This window comes from Carcharhinus amblyrhynchos, chromosome 15 (assembly GCF_965287045.1).
Source record: "Carcharhinus amblyrhynchos chromosome 15, sCarAmb.v2.hapA, whole genome shotgun sequence".
In the NCBI taxonomy this organism is placed as follows: Eukaryota; Metazoa; Chordata; class Chondrichthyes; order Carcharhiniformes; family Carcharhinidae; genus Carcharhinus; species Carcharhinus amblyrhynchos.
In genome coordinates, this window is record NC_137338.1 from 62,833,933 (window position 1) to 62,857,313 (window position 23,381).

Below are 23,381 nucleotides of genomic sequence, written 5' to 3' on the forward strand. Positions count from 1 at the left end.
GCAGGTAATTGCAGGGGTCTTGCTGCAGGGATGAAAGCACAGGGCTGGGGTAATGGATGGAATTCAGTTGACTGGCTGGGAGCCCCTGGGTAGGGGGATGCTGCATCTGGGGCTGACTTGTCTGATGTGGAAAGGGGCCAGTGACCGAGGCCGCCTCCATCCCTTTCTTTCCCTGAACTAGGTGACTTGCTGACCGTCTCCATTCCTTCCCTGACCTCTGCCTAATATGGAGGCCTGGCAAGAAGTGGCTATTACTGGCCACTTAAGGACCTCAGTTGTAGTGAGGGCGGGCTGCCCTAGGGCTCGCCTGCCTCAGTAACATTGTAAAGAGGTCATAGTGTGTGGGAGGGGTGTGGTGGAAAGGAGGACCACCCAGGGAATTTTATAAGTTCTCCCAGCTGAAAACGTAGTGTAAGGACCCATAAAATTCTGCCCTTGTGCTATTTTAATAGGCTAGTTGGCTACATGTGAAATTACAAATTCTGCACCGAGAACACGTCTGACACCCAAAATATAACGCTGAATAAGAAATTGCCCCTTAGTGTCCAGGAATGCGTAGGTTAGAGGGATTCGTGGGTATAATGTGCAGGGATATGGGGGTAGGGCCTGGGTGGGATTGTGTTCGGTGCATACTCGATGGGCCGAAGGGCCTCTTTCTGCAGTGTAGGGTTCTATGGTTCTATAATCAACAGGTATTTACAAACAATGATAGCCAGATAAAGATCTTCTGTTTCAACCATCTTATGCGTGTAATCGTAGTTTTGTATTTCCACCTCACCGGAAATCATGAGTCGAATTCAAACCATGAATGCAAAAAACTCAAGTCATGAAATTTGCTGAATTTGTCAAACTGCGCTCCAAAAAAATGGAGTATGCAGTATTTTCACTCCGGGGGTGGGATGAAATGAGGCCCAGAAGCAATTCTGAAGTAGCCAGAGAAATGGGTGAGTGCCATGGGGGATTGATTAGAAAGCCCACCTTGATTCTCAATACCCATTCACTATACAAGAAATAGCAAGTCTTAAAATGCACAAGGGGGGGGGAAACACCATTCAAAATTGTGCTTTGGAAAAAACTGTTACTCTTACAAGCTGCTTAAAGTGTCAAACAGATAGCCCTTATAGTAAAAAAAAACAAGCTTTATAACACTTAACACCTCTTGAACAAATAAATATAGACGTTGAATGAAAGAGTACAAAGAAAATGCAAAATAACCTTATAAAGATGTAAATCAAACAAGGCAAATATGTCAGCAAATTGCTCATTGAAACAGACTCCTTGCTGAAAGAAACTATCTTTGGAGCTCAGCCAAGCATTCATAATCAGTCCACCTGGAGAAACGGATGTCTGGTCACCTGTTTTTGTTGGTACAATTCCTGAGCACTGTTTTGAATGCCGAATAACACTTTTTCACTTTTCCCCCATTCGAAAACTAACTAATGCATCTCAACAATGGTTAAAAGTGATCTAATCAAAAGTAGAATTGAACAGTGAGTAATTAGTGAAAAACCAAGTGATTAGGTCAATATGCTTTTAATTAAATTGTAAACAAAATCAATAAGCGTATTATGTTAAGTTCCTCATGTTTTTTTTAGCAACCATTCATTCTTCACTTAAAATCAGTGCACAAAGATGAAAAAAAAGTAAAAGATGTTTCAAAACTTTTTAAAATGGTTGAACTTATGTGGGTGCAAATACAGGCATGTGACTAGTTTATTCTGGACTTGTGTATTCAGTCTTTCTCCTGGAGAACTATAGTGGCAGAGAACTGATAGTTAGCGAATCCATTTTACTTCGTACCTGATTCCCAGATATAAGCATTTATATAAGTTATAGTGGGATATAGACCAAATGCAGGCAATTGGAACTAGCTTAGTGCCTTTAAAAAAGGGTGGCATAGACAAGTTGGGCTGAAGGGCCTGTTTCCAAGCTGTAAACCTCTGACTATAAAAGCAAAACAGAATCTTGGCATTTACTGCTAAATGAATACAATATAAAAGTAATGAAGTGTTGCTGCTTCATTTGTGACACTGCACTTAGAATATTGTGTACAGTTTTGGTTCCCTTGCTTGAGGACGATTGCAGTGGAGACAGTTCGGAGGAGGTTCACTAGATTGATTCCTGGGCTTTGCCTTCCGAAGAAAAATTGGACAGATTTAGGCCTATACTCCCTGGAGTTTAGAAGAATGTGGGGCAGTCTAATTGAGGTGTACAAGATGATAAGGAGAATTGACAAAGTAGACATGGAGAGGATATTTCCTCTATAGGGCAGTCTAGAACAAGAGATCCCTAATTTCAGGATAAGGGATAGTAGATTTAGAACAGAGGTGATGAGAAATTACTTGTCTAGAATTCACTATCCCAGAGCGTGGCCGGCACTGAGTAAACTTGAGGAAGAGGAGGACAGATTTTTAATTAGTAAGGGTTTGAAGTGCTATGGTGAATGGGTGGGAAAGTGGAGATGAAGCCAAGATGAGATCAGCCATGATTGTATTAAATGGTGGAGCAGGCTTGAGGAGCTGAATTACCGACTCCTGCTCTTAGTTCTTATGAGAAACCACCAGGTAAAATAACGTGTGATGACAGTGAGTGCAGAAACAAGAAAAAGGCGGATGGAGACGGATTATTTTTGCCTTCAAGTCATACTCTCAGTTTAGCTCAGTTGGCTGGATGGCTGCTTTGTGATATGGAGTGATGCCAACAGCACGGGTTCAATTCCATGAAGGCCTCAGCTGAGGTGTGGTGACCCTCAGGTTAAATAACCACCAGTCAGCTCTTACTCAAAAGGGAGAGCAGTCCACGGTCCTCGGGGACTATGGTGACATTCAGCAATGCTTTATTTAAAACAGGAGGCTTGCCTCTCTGAGGACCCATCTCCTCTTATCAGAGACCCAAGATTAAAACTCCGCTTTCTGAAAGAGGAAGGCACATAATGTTTCAGGATTTTAAGGATTTTTACATGACAGAACTTGCTACTTGTAAGGCACACATTTTCTTCCCCAACTAATGAATCAGAAAATCTGACAGCACGTGGACAGCAGATTCTGTACAATCCAGTTTCCTACAACTGCTATGAAAACCTAAAGAAATGTTGCTGACATTTAGTTCCGTACCTTGCATCTTTATTTAAAGTGCAATTTTTGACCTAATTTTCTATTAAAGGAATTTAGTGTTTCAAGCCATTCTCAATTGAACAGGAGAAAATTGACACACAGCTTGATCTACCTGCTTATTATAGACAGTGGTAAAAATCTTGTCCATTTTGTTTTGAATTACATTCCAGGGTTTTGTAAGCGTACTGTATGTAGAGAAACACAACTGTAACAATCGAAAATAGTTGTCGTAGCACTTGCTTTAGTTTGTACTATAGTGTTTTTATTACTTCACTGTAGATTCATACCTTAGCGTTAAGGTAGAAGATGACACAGAAGCTGTGATATTTAATGGAGCTGAAATGGTGGACATTCAGAATGGACCATCGTCCCTCACTACTGAAGATCAGTCACAAGCGAAAAACCAAAAAAGATACCTTGCTGCTGTAGTTTATGGTAAATAAGAATGTTGATTTACAATCAGCTACCCTTCTGTCTTTGAAAGTGCTATATTTACAAGAATCCAAGAAAAAGCCACTTGGAACCTTAGGCACAGAAAGAGGCCATTTGGCCCATCATGTTCATGCCAGCTCTCTGCAGAGAAAACTGAGTAAGAAGTCTCATAACACCAGGTTAAAGTCCAACAGGTTTATTTGGTAGCAAAAGCCACGAGTTTTCGGAGCGCTGCTCCTTCGTCAGGTGAATGGGAGTTCTGCTCGCAGAGGGCGTATAAAGACACAAACTCAATTTACAAAATAATGGTTGGAATGAGAGTCTTTACAGATAATCAAGTCTTCAAGGTACAGACAATATGAGTAGAGAAAGAATTAAGCACAGATTGAAGAGATGTGTATTGTCTCCAGACAAGACAGTTAGTGAGATTTTGCAAGCTCAGGCAAGCCGTGGGGGTCACATATAGTGTGACATGAACCCAAGATTCCGGTTGAGGCCATCCTCATGTGTGTGGAACTTGGCTATCCGTCTCTGCTCAGCGAGTCTGCGTTGTCGTGTGTCATGAAGGCTGTCTTGGAGAACGCTTACCCAAAGATCAGAGGCCAAATGTCTGTGACCGCTGAAGTGTTCCCCAATAAGAAGAGAACAGTCTTGCCTGACGATTGTGCTCAGGAAGTATTCTCTGAGCAGACTAATAGCCAAGTTGCATACACATGAGGACAGCCTCAACCGGGATCTTGGGTTCATGTCTCACTATCTGAAACCCCCACAACATGTTTAAGCTTGCAAAATCTCACTAACTGTCCTGTCTGGAGAAATACACAGCTCTTTAACCTGTGCTTAATGCTTTCTCCACTCACATTGTTCCTTTAAGACTTGATTACCTGTAAAGACTCACATTCCAACCATTATTTTGTAAATTGAGTTTGTGTCTCTATATGCCCTGTTTGTGAACAGAACTCCCACTCACCTGATGAAGTGGCAGCACTCTGAAAACTAGTGGCTTTTGCTACCAAATAAACCTGTTGGACTTTAACCTGGTGTTGAGACTTCTTACTGTGTTTACTGCAATCCAATGCTGGCGGCTCCACATCAGAGAGAACTAACCAGCCCCATTCATTGTTCTAACCCCATAGCCCTGCAAATTTCAAGTGCCTATCCATTTCCTTTTGAAATCATTTAATGTCTGTGTTTCCACCAGCCTCCTGGATGTGAGTTCCAGTTATTATCAGTCTCGGTTTTTTTTTAAAGTTTTTTTTGCACATTTTCAGCCCACTACCACAACTGCTGCCCAGAACCTTAAATCTGTGTCCCCTTGTCCCTCTGCTACCAGCTCATGTAAACAGTCTTTTCCTGTTTACCTTATCCAAACTTCTACCAATTTAGACATTCTACTTTAGATTGTTCTTTGTTCTGCATTACTAGTTTAAACATTTTTGATACAATGGTTGCTCCTACCCAAGTGTTCCTCAAAATCTGGTGCTGGGGAATAAGACGGGCCAATGAACAAAGAATATATTGGTCAAGGATGTTCTCCCAAACACAACTCATAAACTGCACCGCCCCCCCCCACTTTACTTTAACCCAATCCGGATCAATGTTTGGGTACATAAATATCACCACTCTAAGGCTTTTGTGCATATCTGTGATTTTCCCAACGGATTTGACCCCAAATAGTAAGAGAGAGGGTAGCAGAGCCAACAGATTTGCTCTACTACTCTCTCTCTTACTATTTGGGATCCTATAAGAAAAGTCCCAGTAGTGTGATTTTCCTTTTGTTTTTGCTTCTTGACTCTAAACAAATGGATTCTGTCCTTGCCACATCAAGAATATCCTCTTTCCAATCGTACAATGTCTTCCCTGATCACTACTGTTGCCTCTCCCCTTTTGTTCCTTCCCTTCTATGAATACATTAAATCCCAGATGTTAAGCACCCAGTCCTCACCAATTTTAAGCCACATTATTGCTGCTATTTGTGCTAGTAGCTCAATGTTCTTCACCATACTTTTTTGTTTTGACATGCATGCATCTGTGTTCTTCATAGTTGGCCCATCTTTCTATTCCTGTAACTGGCTGAGATTTATCTTTGGAATTCTCTAACTCAGAGGATTGTGGAAGCTTTGCTACTGTGCGTGCTTAAAGTAGCATGCACAGTGACTAACAATATCTAAAGGGGTATGGTGATAGTGGGTGTGAAAGGCATTGAAATGCCCCATCAGCCATGATTGTATTAAATAGTAGAACAGGCTTGATGGACTGAATGGCCTACTGTTTCTATATGATTGTTGCCTCTAGTAGATTAACTGTCAGATTATTTGAATCATTTATCATTTAAATAAACACTTTTTTTTTCTAATTTATTTAGTATGTATTAACTACCGTTTTCACTAATTTCCTATTAATTCTTACCCCACCACGCAAGAACTCCTCTCACTAGTCAAAACATTGCAGGCAGATAGGAAGGAAGCAGCCGTAAGTAGTTAATAATTGGCCATTTAAGGCCTCCATAAGGGCAAGGATGCATGATTGCCCTCAACCTTCCCCAGCCCCATAAAATTGAGGTCAGGCCTCTCTCTCTCTCTCTCCCTGCCCCTGTCCCCCAACAGCTGCAAATGGCCAGCAAGAAACTGTAAAAAAAAAACCCTTTAGTTTGTGAGGTTTTTGAACCACTTTTTCTATCGAATTATTTTGCTGCACTCTTGCCAATAGGTGCAGTTCCTTTTCGATGAACCAACATCAGCACAGTATTTCAGCTTTGCTCTAACCAGTATATTGCAAAGCCTCAGCTAATCCCTTGGTGCTGTGTGCTGCAGTGTTCCGGCTGTGCACCTCCATGTTCGTGCCAGCCTTTTCATTTAGAACAGGCACGGAGGCTCTTAACTTTTAGCATCTTGCATTTTAAAAAAAAAAGTTTTCTTTATGTTCTCAAAAAGTTGTCTGCTTTTGCTTTTCTCATTCTGTGCTTTTCAGTGCAGAAACCCGGAGCAGAAGGCCCTCACAGCGCTTCAGGTATGAATACCAATAAGTCAGCAGCAAACCTGCCACAAGAGTGCCTACCGAACAGAAATGACAGTTCATCTAATACTGCATCGCACGAGGCTAGACACAGGGGTGGAGAGTACACTTACACTTACAGACCAAAAAGAAGGAAGATCACAATCCATAACGCAGTAGGTATCACTACCAAATTTAAGAATAAAAATGTTTGGGGATTAACAAAAGTAAAGGGCTCTTAATTGAAATCATTAGACAGCTCAAAATGAGAAATCACACAATTTGTTGTTTGTAGGTGTCTGAGTGTTTAGTTTCTTTCTTGCTCAAGTCTGGCCTTTCGGAATGGGACTTGGTCAAGGTGATTACTTGAGGGCCTCCGTTACACCGGGGGTGCCTGTGCTATTATCTAATGTGTGTTGCTCCACGCTGATACATGGGCAGCATGGTGGTACAGTGGTTAGCACTGCTGCCTGACAGCACCAGGAACCCAGCTTCATTTCCTGGCTTGAGTCACTCTCTGTGTGGAGATTGCATGTTCTCTCTGTCTGGGTTTCTTCCGGGTGCTCTGGTTTCCTCCCACAGTCTGAAAGATGTGCTGGTTCGGTGCATTGGCCAGGCTAAATCCTCCCTCAGTGTCCCTGAATAGGAGCTGGAGTGTGGTGTTCAGGGGATTTTCACAGTAACTTCATTGCAGTGTTAATGTAAGCCTACTTGTGACAAATAAATGAATTGTGAAAGAATACTGCATTGCATGTAGATCAGCTGTTGACATGAGAGAAATCTAGTACTCGTGCTCTGTAAGGTATATTCTTTCATGGGATGTGGGTGCTGCTGACTGGGCTAGCAGTTTCTTTGACCCATCCTGAATTGCCCTTTGAACTGACTAGCTTATGAGGTCATTTCAGAGGGCAATTAAGAGTCAACCACATTGCTGTAGATCTGGAGTCACATGTAGGCCAGACCAGGGAAGGGGTGGCAGATATAAAGGACCAGATAGTTGTTGTGACAATCAACAATAGTTTCATGGTCGTCATTTCTGAGACAAACTTTTCAATTCCAGATTATTAATTAAATGCCACCGGTGGCCCCAATGGGATTTGGACCCATGTCTCAGTGTGTTGACCTGGATTACTAGTCCAGTGACATTACCACTGATCCTTCACCTCCCTTAAATACATCTAGGGCTCCTCTAGCATGCAACTCGCTCCTGATGAGATGTTCTTTCTCTTGGTTCCATTACTGTGTAATGCAAGCACCAGGATGGTGGAAGGCAAATTAGATGGTCCTGGGGCTATTTTAGAACATAGAACACTACAGTACAAACAGGCCCTTCGGCCCACAAGTTGCGCCGATCACGTCCATACCTACCAAGCCATAGAACTATCTGTAACTCCCAATCCCATTAAATCCCATATACTCATCCAGAAGTCTTTTAAAAGACCCCAGTGAATTCGCCTCTACTGCCACTGACGGCAACCAATTCCACTCACTCACCACCCTTTCATCTGACAATTTTCATCTAACAATTCCTATAATGTTCATACAGCAGCTTTCAAGCTGAGAATTTCTGTTGCAGATAATGCCAGATGAATGCTTGAAACTGGATAAATGCTTCATGTGTTTGAACGGTGTTCCTCCCTTTTTTAAAGGGCAGCATTAGAATCATAGAATTCCTACAGTGCAGAAGGAGGCCACTCAGCCCATCAAGTCTGCACCCACTCTCCAACACAGCATCCATGCCCCATCCCTCTGCCCTATCCCTGTAACCCCACATACTGATCCCACTAATAACCTGCACGTCTTTGGACACTAAGGGGCAATTTAACATGGCCAATCCACCTAATGTGCACAACCTTCGACTGTGGGAGGCAACCAGAGAAAACCCACGCAGATAGAGAGAAGGCGACTCCAGTCACCCGGATCACTGGCACTGTGCTAATCACTGTGCCACCCATGAACTCACGTAAAACAAATGGGTTGGCACAGGAGCATCTTACAGATTCTTCTATCTTTTAGTGTTTGTAATGAGGTTGAATCTTGAAGTGGTGAGCACTCTAGGCTGTCAAACGTGCCTGATGCACTTGTGCCTCTTTGTTTCACAGCTCTAATGCTGAGGATAGCCCTGCAATAAAGTTATAGGAGTGGCCTCTAGAGTCAGTGAACCCCACCCAATCACACAGTGCTCTGGGTACAATTTTAAACATAACCTCAGGAGATGGAGGAGATTTTTTTTTTTGGACGATCCATTTATTTAGTATTTTTGTAAGATCCAGAAATGCAGTTAATCACCTGCTAGCCAATACAGATGTTTTGCAGCTGTCGGAGTTCTCAAATCACAACTTACCGTCAATAGTGACCAGGCCATCAAAGCAGGCCGGCCTCACCAATGCCCTATACAGCCGCAGCAAGACCTCCCTACTTTTATATTCAACCCCCCTCGCTATGAAGGCCAGCATCCCATTCGCCTTCCTGACCACCTGCTGCACCTGCAGGCTGGGTTTTTGCAACTCCTGCACAAGGACCCCGAGGTCCCTCTGCACCGTCGCCTGCTGCAGTTTCTCGCCACGTAAGAAATAGTCCTTCCTACCTTTAAGACGCGGGTTGATGGGTTTTTGATAAGCGAGGGGATTAAGGGTTATGGGGAGAGGGCGGGAATGTGGAACTGAGACACGACAGATCAGCCATGATCTTATTGAATGGCGGGGCAGGCTCGAAGGGCTAGATGGCCTACTCCTGCTCCTATTTCTTATGTTCTTATGTTATGTTCTTATAATGTAAAACTTTAATGACCTGGCCACTACTGACAATAAGTTGTGATTTGAGAACATGAGCTCCCACAAAACATCTGCATACTTCTCTGAGGGACCCCTAGCTAAGGCACCCCTCCCTAGAGCAACAAAACACTTACTCCCGATAATCATTCCACCATCAATGATGGTCTTTCTTCCCAAATGAAGGGTGTGGAAATTGAATAATTTTCAACTCCTTTTAATAATGACTTAGAATCCCTACAGTACAGAAAGAGGCCCTTCAGCCCATCGAGTCTGCACCAACCACAATCCCACCCAGGCCCTACCCCTATATCCTTACATATTTACCCACTGATCCCTCTAACCTATGCATCTCAGGACATTAGGGGCAATTTTAGCATGGTCAATCAACCTAACCCGCACATTTTTGGACTGTGGGAGGAAACCGGAGTACCCGAAGGAAACCCACACAGACACGAGGAGAATGTACAAACTCCACACACAGTGACCCGAGCTGGGAATCGAACCCAGGTCCCTGGAGCTGTGAAGCAGCAGTGCTAACCACTGTGTTGCCGTGCCGGTAATAATGATTGAAAGCCTAAAATTGTAACACTGTAAATGGAAGGAAGAACTCATCAATGGTGGCATCAACTTGAAGATTCAGAGCTCTATAGTTTTGCTAATTAATCCTGATTTTAAACAAATATCAAAGCACACAGCTCCATACACTGCACAAGTACACGGTAATCATAATCACTTATAAATTAATTGTGGTCAGAAATTAGTGTCAGCTTTACATTGCTGTAATTTTATGTTAATGTGTATGCTACTTTCACTTTCATTCTGGAAAAAAATAGCCTTTAGCTCATTTAATGATGATGGTTAAAAAAAGATAGAATTTTAACTGGATCCCCTATGCCATTGATAATCGGTTTTGTGTGTGTGTGTAAATTATCTACAGCCTCAGTTGAGAACCAGAGACACTGGAGATTATGTAGACTATGAAGAAAATGGCGACTTTGTTTATGATTACAGTGCTGACTATGAATGTGTAAGTAATCCTAGTTTTACAGGCACTGTACTGTCAAGCCTTGTTGGATGTATTCTCTATCTCGTTTAGCACATGCTCATAATACTCTCAAATTTAAAAAAAAAACCTGGTTAAAAAGTAAACAATAATAATGTCAGGCACAGATTCACTTAAATGTAGAATTTTAGAAATGTATTTGATAGATTTCGGCTATTTTTTCCAGAAAAATTTGACTACCCTTTTGAAAATTGTCCCTATTTCACATTCTTCTCGCATCTGAGAGCTGCGAACCAGGTATTTAGTGGTTTGTAACGAACCATCTCGGGGACGCACAGTAGCAGGATGCTCTGATTTAATCCCCTCCCTCTGTGCCTTTCTTCCTCTGCATGGATCAGATTGAAATTTTTTTTTATAGTTTATTTAATAATCTCACAAGTAAACTTACAATAACACGGCAATGAACTTACTGTGAAAAATCCCCTAATCGCCACACTCCAGCGCCTGCTAAATGTTGATTTCCTCACCGGGTGAAAGTGCTGAATCCTACCCACTCTGTTAGTCCTGACAGGTGTCCGATTACCCTTGAGGTGTAACAAGCTAAAAATTTTTTTTTGTTTAAATTGCAGTAAGGAGTGACTATAGCATTTAAAGAATGTCATAAAAGTCTATAGCATGAAAACAGGTCCTTCGGCCCAACTTGTCCTTGTCGCCTTTTTTTTAAATCCCTAAGCTAATCCTAATTGCCTGCAGTTAGTCCATACCCCTCTATACCCATCTTATCCATGTAACTATCTAAATGTTTTTAAAAGGCAAAATAGTACCCGGCTCTGCTACTATCTCTATCATCTTGTTCCAGACACTCACCATCCTCTGTGAAAAAATTGCTCCTCTGGACACTTTTGTAGCTCTCCCCTCTCACTTTAAACCTCTAGTTTTAGACTCCCCTGCCTTTGGGAAAAGATATCGACTATCTAGCTGATCTATGCCCCTCGTTATTTTACCGACCTCTATATAATCACCCCTCAGACTTCTACGCTCCAAAGAAAAAAATCCCAGTCTATCCAGCCTCTCCTTATAATTCAAACCATCAAGTCCCAGTGGCATCCTAGTAAATCTTTTCTGCGCTCTTTCTAGTTTAATAATATCCTTTCTATCATAGGGTGACCAGAACTGAACACAGTATTCCAAATGTGGCCTTACCAATGTCTTGTACAACTTCAACAAAATATCCCAACTCCTGTATTCAATGTTCTGACCAATGAAACCAAGCATGCCGAATGCTTTCTTCACCACTTTGTCCTCCTGTGACTCCACTTTCAAGGAGCTATGAACATGTACCCCTAGATCTCTTTGTTCTGTAAGTCCCCCCAGTGTCCTACCATTAATTAAGTCAGTCCTGCTCTGGTTCAGTCTACCAAAATGCATTACCTTGCATTTGTCTAAATTAAACTCCATCTGCCATTCACCACTGGCCCAATCCGTTGCAAACGGAGATAACTTTCTTCACTTTCCCCTATGCCACTAATCTTGGTGTCATCTGCAAACTTACTAACCATGCCTCTATATTCCCATCCAAATCATTAATATAAATGACAAATAACAGTGGACCCAACCTTGATCCCCGAAGCACACCGCTGGTTGCAGGCCTCCAGTTTGAAAAACAACCCTCTACAACCATCACTGGCTTCTGTCAAGAAGCCAGTTTTATGTCCACTTAGATATCTCACCCAGGATCCCATGAGATTTAACCTTATGCAGCAACCTACCATGCAGTACCTTGTTAAAGGTACTCGTTCCCCGTAAGCCACACACTTGCCCTACTAATCCTCCCCAAAACTAGGGGCAATTTAGCATGGCCAGTCAACCTAACCCTCTCATCTTTGGACTGTGGGAGGTCCACAGACAGTGAACCGAGGCTGGAATTGAACCCTGGCACTGTGAGCCAGCAGGGCTAACCACTGTGCCACCCTGTTCAGGAACCTGAAAATTGTAATGAGTTGACTGAGAACATTTAATCTACTTAGCATTGTATCCTATGCAGAAAACATAGTAATTCAGACCATGACTGTATGTCACGTCACCTGCAATTTTAGTGTTTTAGCATAAGCTGCCAAAAAATGTTTCTTGTCGTATTTTTGTTATGCCAAGCCATCTATTCAGCAGGGCAAAAAGGTCACCTTGTTCAAGGGCCATGTTAACCTTACTACTGGGCTTGCAGCCAAGGTGTGCTGCAGGAAGCCCCTGTCAAAACGCCCAGGATCAGACCTTTCAGGATTTTCACCAGGGATGAAAGCCCTCTACAACCTTACCATATCAGAATAGACAAGATCACAATGAAGGCAGGTCACAGGATCCAGGAGGATCATAGCTGCACTTTTAAAGGGTTGAAAGCTGAGGCTCTGACCTATTGCCAGCCCTCATAAAGGATCATCAGATCTCGAGGAAACAAAGTGGTGGCCAAGGTGGGGCCATCAGTAGGTCTGTTTCCATGACCATCCACCTTTTGTGATTTGAGATGGCAGCAATATCCCCTCCATTCAGCACAAAGTGGGGCCTCCTACCAGAAACATGCTGGTACCTGTTGATAGAGATGGGATCATCTCGTCTCCCAGTTCCCACCTCGGACATGAAAATCCAGCCCCTAGCCTCTGTTTGTCACTTCTCTTATCAAGATCTGTCTCTCCTGTGTGTTAATTGATGGGTGCAATGCCCAATTCTACTGTTTGGCTTCTAAGTAAATCTGGAAAACTGATGGAAAGGAATGAAGAATTTATATTTGTGCTTCATGTCATCAGTTTCTCTGAGAATGTAATATACTCAGGACAGCACCGCTCAGAACACTTGTACTTTGTCTGTCTACAATGAATCATCCATCTTCTTTCTACGCAGGCCAGTGACATGTCAGAAAGTTCCTATGTCACAGATCAGCAGAGGACTCTGGTGGAGGTTCTCAATTACTGCCAGGTAACACTAGCTTGGTGACGATCTAAATTGGTTGTACAGTTCTTCAAATATTCTAGCAAATTGAACCCTCCTCCCAAATCCAATGCAAAAAAAAGATTATAAAAGAAAGGGTATGGGCTTAGATTTCTGTGGGTTTTCTCCTAAATGTTTACAAAGGTTCAGAGAATTGTGACACTCCAGACAGTCAGACGGTGAAATGTAGAACCTAACATTTGCACACTGCTAAGCTTTTATTTATGAGATACACATTACAAATGTGTAGCTCCAAACCTGAAATGAGCAGATATTCAGTCTACTCCAGATGTTCTCTGCACAGAATGGAAACTGAAACTAAACCAGTAGCCTCTGCAAATACCCTAATGACATTGTCATTGAGATCAGCTCTTAAAGCAACCTGCAACCCTTTTAAATATATAACAGTCTGATATTCTGTTCCACTATGCAATTAAATATCAAGCACAACATAACAAGCAGCCAATCTGAAAGTGCCCATTTTGTGCCTCTGTTAATTTTAACTTTTACTCCAATGTCTATTTTGGATTGTGTCCCACCCTTCTGTTTCAATATGTCACACTTGCGCAAGGATATCTTGGCCTTGGAGGGAGTGCAGAGGAGGTTTACGAGGCTGATGCCGGAGTTGAGGGGGTTGAGCTATGAGGAGAGGCTGAATAAACTAGGCTTGTACTCGTTAGAGTTTAGAAGAATGAGGGGAGATCTCATTGAGACGTATAAGATGATGAATGGGATGGATAGGATAGAGGTGGAGAGACTCTTCCCGCTCAGAAAGGACAGTAGGACTAGAGGGCACAGCCTCAAGATAAAGGGGGGAGTGGTTTAGAACGGAGTTGAGGAGGAACTTCTTCACTCAAAGGGTGGTGAATCTCTGGAATTCTCTGCCCGTTGAAGTGGTGGAGGCTGCCTCGCTAAATATTTTTAAGAAGCGGGTTGATGGGTTTTTGATAAGAGAGGGGATTAAGGGTTATGGGGAGAGGGCGGGAAAGTGGAACTGAGCCATGACAGATCAGCCACGATCTTATTGAATGGCGGGGCAGGCTCGAAGGGCTAGATGGCCTACTCCTGCTCCTATTTCTGGTGTTCTTATGTAGCCCCTGTTTACCTCACCAGCCATCCTATGGCCTCGCCTTTTGTGCTTACCTACCCATAAATGCCAGTTTCAGACTCTCCTAAGAAGTGGGCTGCGCCTGTCCAAACTCATATCTCATTGCATGTTTTCAGCCATTAGTCAGAGCTGACTTTTAGTCCATCGGCCTGGACTGGATGTGAACCCAGATACTAATGATGAAAGGCCAGTAGCTAACTCTCTGTAGACATTCCCTATTTCCATCTAAATCATGTTGCAGTCATATGAAACCTTGGTTAGGCCACATTTGAAGTATTGCGTGCAGTTCTGGTCGCCACACTACCAGAAACAGCCTTGGAGAGAGCGCAAAGAAGGTTCAACGGGATGTTGACTGAGGAGAGGTTGAATAAACCAGGATTGTTTTCACTAGAAAGACGGAGGCTGAGGGGAGACGTGAAAGCAGTCTACAAAATGAGAGGCATAAACCGTGTGGGTAGTTGGAGGCTTTTTCCAAGAATGGCAGTGTCAATGATAAGGGAGCACAGGTTCAAGGTTAAAAAGGGGAAGTTTTTCAGAGTGGTGGGTGCCTGGAACATGCTGCCAGAGGAGGTGGCAGAAGCAGGCACTTTAGCAGCGTTTAAGAGGCATCTGGATTGGCACATGGATACGGACTGAGTAAAGCAGAGACTTTTTTTGTTTAGTTGGGTTTGGAGAGCTGGAGGGTTCCTGTGATACAGTTTTTTGTCCTTTTAGCATCACTCAACTTCCAACTGGATCAAAGATTTGTGTTTCAGGAAGTTCACCTGTTGTGTTTCAGGAATGTAATGATTTTTCATGATGGAAATAAGATCCAACTGCAGTTTCATGTGAAGGAAGGACAAAATTCACCTTCCTCTATCCGTGCACCTGAACAATGGGCTCCCTGTCATTGCAATCATGGAATCATATAATGTTACAGCACAGAACAGATTTCTACATTGTCATGTTCGCACTGGACAACTTCTCCACAAGCTATCTAATCTATTCATAACTTATTACATTGTCCCAAGTACCCTGAGCAGAAAATTCCACATTTTAGCCACCCTCTATGTAAGGAACTTTTCAGTCTCTATTCATACTTGTTGCCCCACATCCCTGGTGACGACTTCTGGGTCGTCACTGCACATTTCCATTACCTTTTAAAACTGATATCAGGATCCAGTAAACAAAACAGATAAAGCATTTGCTGATTTTTTTTTTTACATATATATTTATATATGTGTGTGTGTGTGTGTGTGTGTATATATATAATTGCCACATCTTGTAACAGCTTCAGTTCCCACCAGCAACAAATGACTTTTTTATATAATCACTACAATGCAGAAGGAGGCCATTCTGCCCATTGAACAAGCACCTACAACAATTCCACCCAGGTCCTTTCCCCATAACCCCATGTACTAACCCTGCAAATTCCTCTGACCCTGGAAGGCAATTTAGCATGGCCAATCCACCTAACCTGCACATCTTTGGAGTGTGGGAAGAAACCGGGGCACCAGGAGGAAGCCCACACAGACCTGGGGAGAATGTGCAAACTCCACAGACAGTGACCCGAGGCCGGAATTGAATCCGTGTCTTTGGCACTATGAGGCAGCAGTGCTTGCCACTGTTACCAGGGTAGATTGTCCCTAAGTGCACTTTTTCTGGTCTTTGATTTGGCTTGTGTAGACTTGTAGCTTGTACACGCGATACAAGTGATTTCTGAGCAGCTGCTGATTCGTTCTTTGCTTTCTGCATCTTGCAACTAAATGAAACATCAACACTTGGAGCTACTCACTCTGATCTCCATGTTTCCCTTTCTCTATCAGGTAATGTATGCTGCAATCCAGAGACTGGATAAGAAATTTGATGTCCTGCATCGTAGGGTCACTGAGATGCATCAAGGGAGAATGAAGCCTTTGTTTTTTAAACCGGTGAGTAATGCTGCAATCTGGGTTACAAGATGAAAGGGCGCTTCAGTAAGGCTATTACTGAATAAAAGAAAAATGTTGTGGGTGAGTTTGTGTTGGAGAGAGAATTGAATCTTTGTGAAATTTGCTTCAAATCCTTTTATTTAAGACTAAATAAAATTACATGTTTTTGTAATGATAATCGACTATTTTTTTTATAGTCCTTGGGATGTGACAAAGCCAGCATTTGTTACCCATCCCGAACGTTTTAAAACTAATTTACGGAACATGAGTGTCGCTGGCTAGATCAGCATTTGTTACCCTTGAGAAGGTGGGGGTGAGCTGCCTTGAATTGTTGCAGTCCATGTGGTGCAGGTACTTCCACAATGCTGTTAGGGAGGAAGTTCCAGGAATATGTGAAGGAACGGCAATAAATTTCCAAGTCAGGATGGAGGGAAACTTCCAGGTGGTGGCGGTGGTCCTTAAACTGAGTGGCTTGTTTGGCCACGAGTGCGTTTAAGGGTCAACCACATTGCTTTATATCTGGAGTAAAGCAGACCAGGGAAGGATGGCGGGAGGTCTTGCTGCAGCTGTATAGGGCATTGGTGAGGCCGCAGCTGGAGTACTGTGTGCAGTTTTGGGCGCCGCACCTGCGCAAAGATATTTTGGCCTTGGAGGGAGTGCAAAAGAGGTTTACTAGGCTGATACCGGAGTTGAGGGGGTTGAGCTATGAGGAGAGGCTGAATAAACTAGGCTTGTACTCGTTAGAGTTTAGAAGAATGAGGGGAGATCTCATTGAGACGTATAAGATGATGAATGGGATGGATAGGATAGAGGTGGAAAGACTCTTCCTGCTCAGAAAAGACAGTAGGACTAGGGGGCACAGCCTCAAGATAAAGGGGAGGCGGTTTAGAACGGAGTTGAGGAGGAACTTCTTCACTCAAAGGGTGGTGAATCTCTGGAATTCTCTGCCCGTTGAAGTGGTGGAGGCTGCCTCGCTAAATATTTTTAAGAAGCGGGTTGATGGGTTTTTGATAAGCGAGGGGATTAAGGGTTATGGGGAGAGGGCGGGAATGTGGAACTGAGCAGCGACAGATCAGCCATGATCTTATTAAATGGCGGGGCAGGCTCGAAGGGCTGGATGGCCTACTCCTGCTCCTATTTCTTATGTTCTTATGTTCATTGCTGAAACTAGCTTTAAATTCCAGATTTTATTAACTGAATTTGAGTTTTGCCAACTGCAGTGGTTGAACTAGTGGGTCCCTTGACATTAGCTTCAATCTCTGGCTTACTAGCAGAGTGACATTATTTAATATATATTATTCAATCTCTATTTTTAAATTAAAACATTTTGATGGACAAACACCCTAAGGTTACCATGCCCAGAAATTTAATTGGGCCAAGCATTTAAATACTGTGGTGACAAGAGTAGATCAGAAGCTGGTAACATGCCCCCTGACTCCTCAAAGTCTGTCCACTGTCTACAAGGCAGGTTGAGAGTGTACTGGAATGCTCTACATTTACCTGGATGAGTGCACTCAAACCATAGAATCATAGAGCTCCTACAGTGCAGAAGGAGGCCATTCAGCCCATCGAGCCTGCACCAACTACAATCCCAACCTGCTAATCCCTCAAACCGACACATCTCAGGACTATAAATCAAAGCTCCACACCACCCAAGACAAAGCTCTCCGTACGATTGGCATGCCATCTATACACAATGCATTGTAGCAACGTGTCGATGCTCCTTCAGCAATTTCCAAATCCCCAATCTCTACCATCCAAATGACAAAGGCAGCAGATGCATGGGGACACCGCAACCTGTTGTTTCTCCTCCCAAGCCACTCACCATCCTGATTTGGAAGTATCACATTTTTCCTTCGCTGTCTCTGGGACAAAAACCTGGAATTCCCAAATGAAATGAAGTGGCCTGCTGTTCCCCTGCCAACCGCCTTTCCTCACTATCCTTTCTAAATGGAACTGGGATAAAGGTTCAGGATCGGTATAAGAATCTTTCGTGACTTGTTATGGGTTTGAAAAAGCAGTCAGTCATTCTTGTAACATCAGTGAGGAGACACAGAAAAGCTCTTGGATTCACGATCACCAATGTTAATAGTAGGGCCCTGATTGCACATGGTCATGAATGTATCCTGAGTGGCCAGGACAATAAATTAGTGTATTTGGATTTGGTTTGTCATTGAATTAAAACAATTTTTACAAAAGAGAGTCTATTATTTTTCCAGGATCTTAGCTTGCTAGTTTTGTGTAGCTTTTGTTTTTGTGAATCAGTATGGCACTGGTTTGCGCTTTAAGATGGCAAAATGATCGATTTAGCAACAGTTGAATATGGCCCTGTCTAAACGTCAGTGCCTTGCTCCTGAGATCAAGGTCCAGTTGGAGCATTTGCACTTGTCAAGTGACCTCCAGCAGTTGATGAGAATGGATGAATTTTCATTGCTGTTCTCACAGCCACACTATATTGAAGCAAAATTCTGAATTTGTGTTACGGTATCGATTGTAAAGCTGTACAAGTAGATTTCTGCACCGTTGGCTGGTAGGATGTTTGATTTGGATGGAGGCAGGATCAGGGGAAGGTGACGTGCCTCCATTCTGAAGGTCTAGTGTCTCTCCCTTCCCTTGACTCTACTCCTGCTTGTTAATTCTAATTGTGATTTGCAGAGGCTTATGACTGTGTCCTATGGAAATGCCCACCAGATGCCGCTCACCAAAATGAAAATCCAGAAGCCAGTGGAAAGGGAAGTCCGAATCCGGATGCCGCCACCTGATCAAGGGTCTCGCTCTTCCCCACTCCGGATCCGAGTAGAGAAAGAGCCCGTGAACATTCCTATTCCAAGCAAACCTGCTGTCCCATCCTCGCCTCAACCACAGATAATATACAGCAGTGTAAGAGGAGCAAGCCCTCCTCTGCCCACCATTCAATCTGTCCAGTCTTTACAAGAACCCAGCATGCAGTGTTCTGCCACTGCCATCGGCATTTCGGACTTTGCTGAATGGAAGATCACTACTGAGCAAGACAATCAGGTACCTGTGTCTTCAGGTGCCAGTGATACAGTGAGGTCCATCAGAAGACCATTTCAGGATGGATGCTCTTCTAAAGACAAAGAAACATTTAACACAGAAGCTGGCAATGGTGTTGAGCAACAAACCAGCTTTTCAAAACCTGAAGTTCCTTCATCATCCAGTGCAGATAGAATGAGTTTTGGTGAGTAACATGTAATGTTTCGACAAGATGGTTTTCATTCAAGTGAATTCAGGTGGAATGTTTTGTACGTTATATGAAATGTTATGCTCTTTACGTTGTCAGTCTCATTGTATAACCTCATGCTAAATTGGATTTCTTACCCTGAGCTAGATATTTCAGGATTTTGAACATTCTCAGGAAGCAAGGTTGATTTCTTTTGTCTTTAAAAATGCACATAATTTTAAAACCAACTGTAACAGATGAAATTGAAAATTGCAAAATTTGATTGTATTCATTTTATATGATATATTTTCAACCATCTTGTAAACTACATTCTGTAAAGATCGATCCAGTTAATGTTCCACAGTGTGTGTAAGAGTTTCACATTGGGTTTTAAATTTGGATTTGAACATCCTTTCAATTCCCACGTGCAGTTTTAGACTGTGCTGTATTTGGACCAACCTGTTCTGAAAATGTCTACATAAAATGCATGATCTTAAAATTTAATCAAGATTCATGGAAATAAATAATGACTACTTGCTGCTTAAATCCCATACCCAAAGATTTCTTCAAGTTTGAGATATCGAAAGTTGATTCTGTAGATGGTTGGTATTTTCCATTTAAAAATGTTTTTAAGAAAAAAGTCTCTTATTGTGACTGTGTAACTTCCAAACAGTGATTATAACATTGTGACAGTGGTCTCAGTGGAGTTATACAGCTATTGTAGGAAGTGGAATCTACTTAATAATGTACTCGATGCAACCCCATTTATTGTAGATGTATTGAGTGTGAGCCACTAGAATAGTAATGTGATTCTGATTTAATGCCCTAAGTTGCATTCGCACTATCACAACTAAACGTGGCATAAATTTAAATTTTTGCTTTTAATATTCTTTTAAATTATCTCAGTAACTAAAATATTGTGACAGATGAGCAATTCACTGGCCCTTTTTTGTTTTGGGCTTTATATTTCATTCAGCCTCAACTGTTAGATTAAAGTCCTGATTGTTGGCTGTAGGATCTTATAGGGAATGAGGTTGAGAATTCCTCGTAGATCCATGGCACATATTATCTCAAAATTGATAATCTTACTCGTGTACTAATTTTGCTGCAGGAATTTTTAAGTGTAGCTTCACACTTTTTTTCCCCTGGGGAATAGCGGAGGAAGGGATGGATGGGTTGCCCAGCTGATTATCAGCACACTGAACCACATTAAGAACACTCCTTCTGTGGCCACCAAGTCCTAGCATTGGACTTGAACCCAAACAAATCTCACTAGAATGTATGGGAGATTATCTTGTTTCACCATCAATGGAGACACCAAAACACTCCTTCACTTGCCTTAGCCCATGTATTTGGCTGAGCAGTGTGATTTCTGGGGTTGGCCAGCTCTAATTGGGCTTGCAGACTTGTCGAAAGTCACGTCCAGAACTCTACCATTCCACCTGCCACAGAATTGGAGCAGGCGAGGGGCAGGAACCGGAAATGTCCATTGACCTCAGGTAGGAATTACTGGCCTCGCTCAAGCGAGGCTTTAAAATCCCACCCATCAAGTCATGTAGCACAGAAACAGGCCCTTCAGCCCACCGTGTCTATGCCAACCATTAGATACCAATCTTTTCTAATCCCATTTACCAGCACTTGCTTCATAGCCTACTCCTGCCTTGGTAATCTTAAGTGTTCAAGTTGTTTATCGTAGAACAATTTTAAGATGCACAATGGTTTCTCACTGTTAGCATGATGGCATAATAACAAGGGAGAAAAGCCTGACACTATCGACACAAGCATGGTAGGATTTTTCAGTTGTTGCAAAATAGGCAGACAATACTGTGCTCTTTAGTTTGCAAGAAAACCTGACTTCATCCCCACTACCCCCATCCCATGTCCCTCATTGGTCTAATAAATGGAGAATTGGATTTTCAGCTTTTTAGGTCAATATCCACCTATTTAATACTTAATGATTTTCATCATTGTTGAATTTCCAGAATATCTGGGTGACCCAAGACGGAACGTCAAGGTGCCAGCAGCATTTTTAATGAAGGCACGACAGAAAACCAAGCCAAAGTATGTAGCACGTTACCTCATTCGGATGATGTTCCCAAAGGACACACTAATTTATAGTAACATGCAAGGTGACAAAACTAGAGGAATCAAACCGTTGGATCCTAATAGGGTCACAGCTTTACGAGGTGAGTTTTGTTCCAGATGATGGATAATATTTAATTAGGTACAAAGATACTTCAATTTATTTTCTCTCTACCTTGTCCTGCCACGGGTGTTACTTGTGTTGAGCCATTGCTTCTCAGATGCAGCACTTAGTTTGATGATTAAGACTGCAATAGTGCGTAATGACTAAAACTGAGTCTTGAAGTTCCAACAAATTGATCTATTTTCACTTGCTTTTTAATTTCTCTTTAAACCGTGAAGTTCTCATATTTAATGAATACACTAATGCCAGTACTTGTCTCATTTCTGTTCAATTACTGTCAGAATATGGATTTATCAAGAGTTCATTTAGAAAACTGCATTTTTGAAGCCACAAAAAGGTGATTGTTTAGTATCTTTACCTATTATATCAGTGTAATGTCCATGTAGACATGGTTCATGTTCTAGGTTTATTGGAAGACCTTTTTTTTTAAAGCTTTTTAAATTAATAAATTCAAAACAAGTTAAATTGTTGTCACCAACTGTAAGATAAAAGAATGTACCTGTTGTGGGGTGGCACAGTGGTTAGCATTGCTGTCTCACAGCGCCAGGGAATCAGGTTCAATTCTTGGCTTGGGTCAGTGTCCATGTGGAGACTGCACATTCTCCCCATGTCTGTGTGGATTTCCTCCAGTGCTCCAGTTGCCTCCCACAGTCCGAAAGATATGCTGGTTAGATGCATCGGCTGTGCTAAATTCTCCCTCGGTGTACCCGAACAGGCACTGGAGTGTGGCACATCTTGGATTTTCACAATAACTTCATTGTAGTGATAATGTCAGCCTACTTGTGACATTATTAGAAATATAAGTGAAAGTTTATAACTAGCTTTATTTGTTTGCTGTTTGTGTATTTTTTTTAAACTGTATTACCCCTTTCCACCTTTTCCCCTAGAGTTCCTTTGCACACTTTTCCCTACATGTGATTTGAGTGAGGAAGGCAAAGACTGGAAAACTTGCGTCTCCAATGTAAATTCCATGATACGCAGCCTGCGTTGTGAAATCCAGAAAGGATCAGTAAGTAGAGTCGACAGAGTATAAGGGCATTTTTATTTTGACCATATTGGCATGTTCAGGTCAAAATGAAGTAGTTTAAATGGTTCTGCAATGCAATATCAATTTGGTATTTATTTTCCTCCTTGGAGAAACATTGCAATAGAGCAAGAAAAATTTACTGTTTACAAACATGTTGTTACCCTGCATATGGAGTGTGCATGTAGGCACAGTTTCAATGTGATATTGAGCAGTACAGACCAATTCTCCATCTGACTTGGATTTAGTTGATCTCCGACTGAGGACTTGAATCAGTCTCGGCAGCCAATAGCTAGCTAGGGTGGGTAAAAATTATACTATACAAGACCATCTTCAGGAACAGTTTGTGAAAGTCAGTGCAGACAAGAACAGTGTTGGGGTGTGATGCTCTCCAAGGTAGATAAGCCATCTGATGGCAAATGATGAATGAACATTTGAGAGTATTGGTGGCGGGGAGGGTGCTTGTTACTCGGGTAATAAAACCTAAAAATAGTCTTTCACGCCACAAACATGAATTTGGATAATTCTTAATAAATCTGCTGCTTTGATCACTCCCACCCTTCCCGTGTCCCTTGTATGGTTTCTTTGTTTAACAACCCATATTCAGCCTTTGGGTCTTTGGCAGAATGATTTAAACATGAGCAACCTTCACATATT

The 23,381-nt window shown here is 42.3% G+C and overlaps 1 protein-coding gene across 3 annotated transcripts in view; it reads left to right on the forward strand.

Annotated features, from left to right (window-relative positions):
* Positions 1-23,381, forward strand: part of LOC145353363 (uncharacterized) — a 53,614-nt gene that overhangs the window by 6,205 nt on the left and 24,028 nt on the right. Inside the window, exons 2-9 of one of the 3 annotated variants that reach the window (XM_080204042.1) lie at positions 3,393-3,548; positions 6,516-6,715; positions 10,251-10,340; positions 13,209-13,283; positions 16,209-16,313; positions 19,005-19,512; positions 21,477-21,680; positions 22,588-22,709. In XM_080204042.1, coding sequence (XP_080060168.1) covers positions 3,393-3,548; positions 6,516-6,715; positions 10,251-10,340; positions 13,209-13,283; positions 16,209-16,313; positions 19,005-19,512; positions 21,477-21,680; positions 22,588-22,709 — 1,460 coding nt within the window. Of the gene's footprint in view, positions 1-3,392; positions 3,549-6,515; positions 6,716-10,250; positions 10,341-13,208; positions 13,284-16,208; positions 16,314-18,968; positions 19,513-21,476; positions 21,681-22,587; positions 22,710-23,381 lie in introns of those variants that run through there. The other 2 variants (XM_080204041.1, XM_080204043.1) reach the window with 2 other exon arrangements.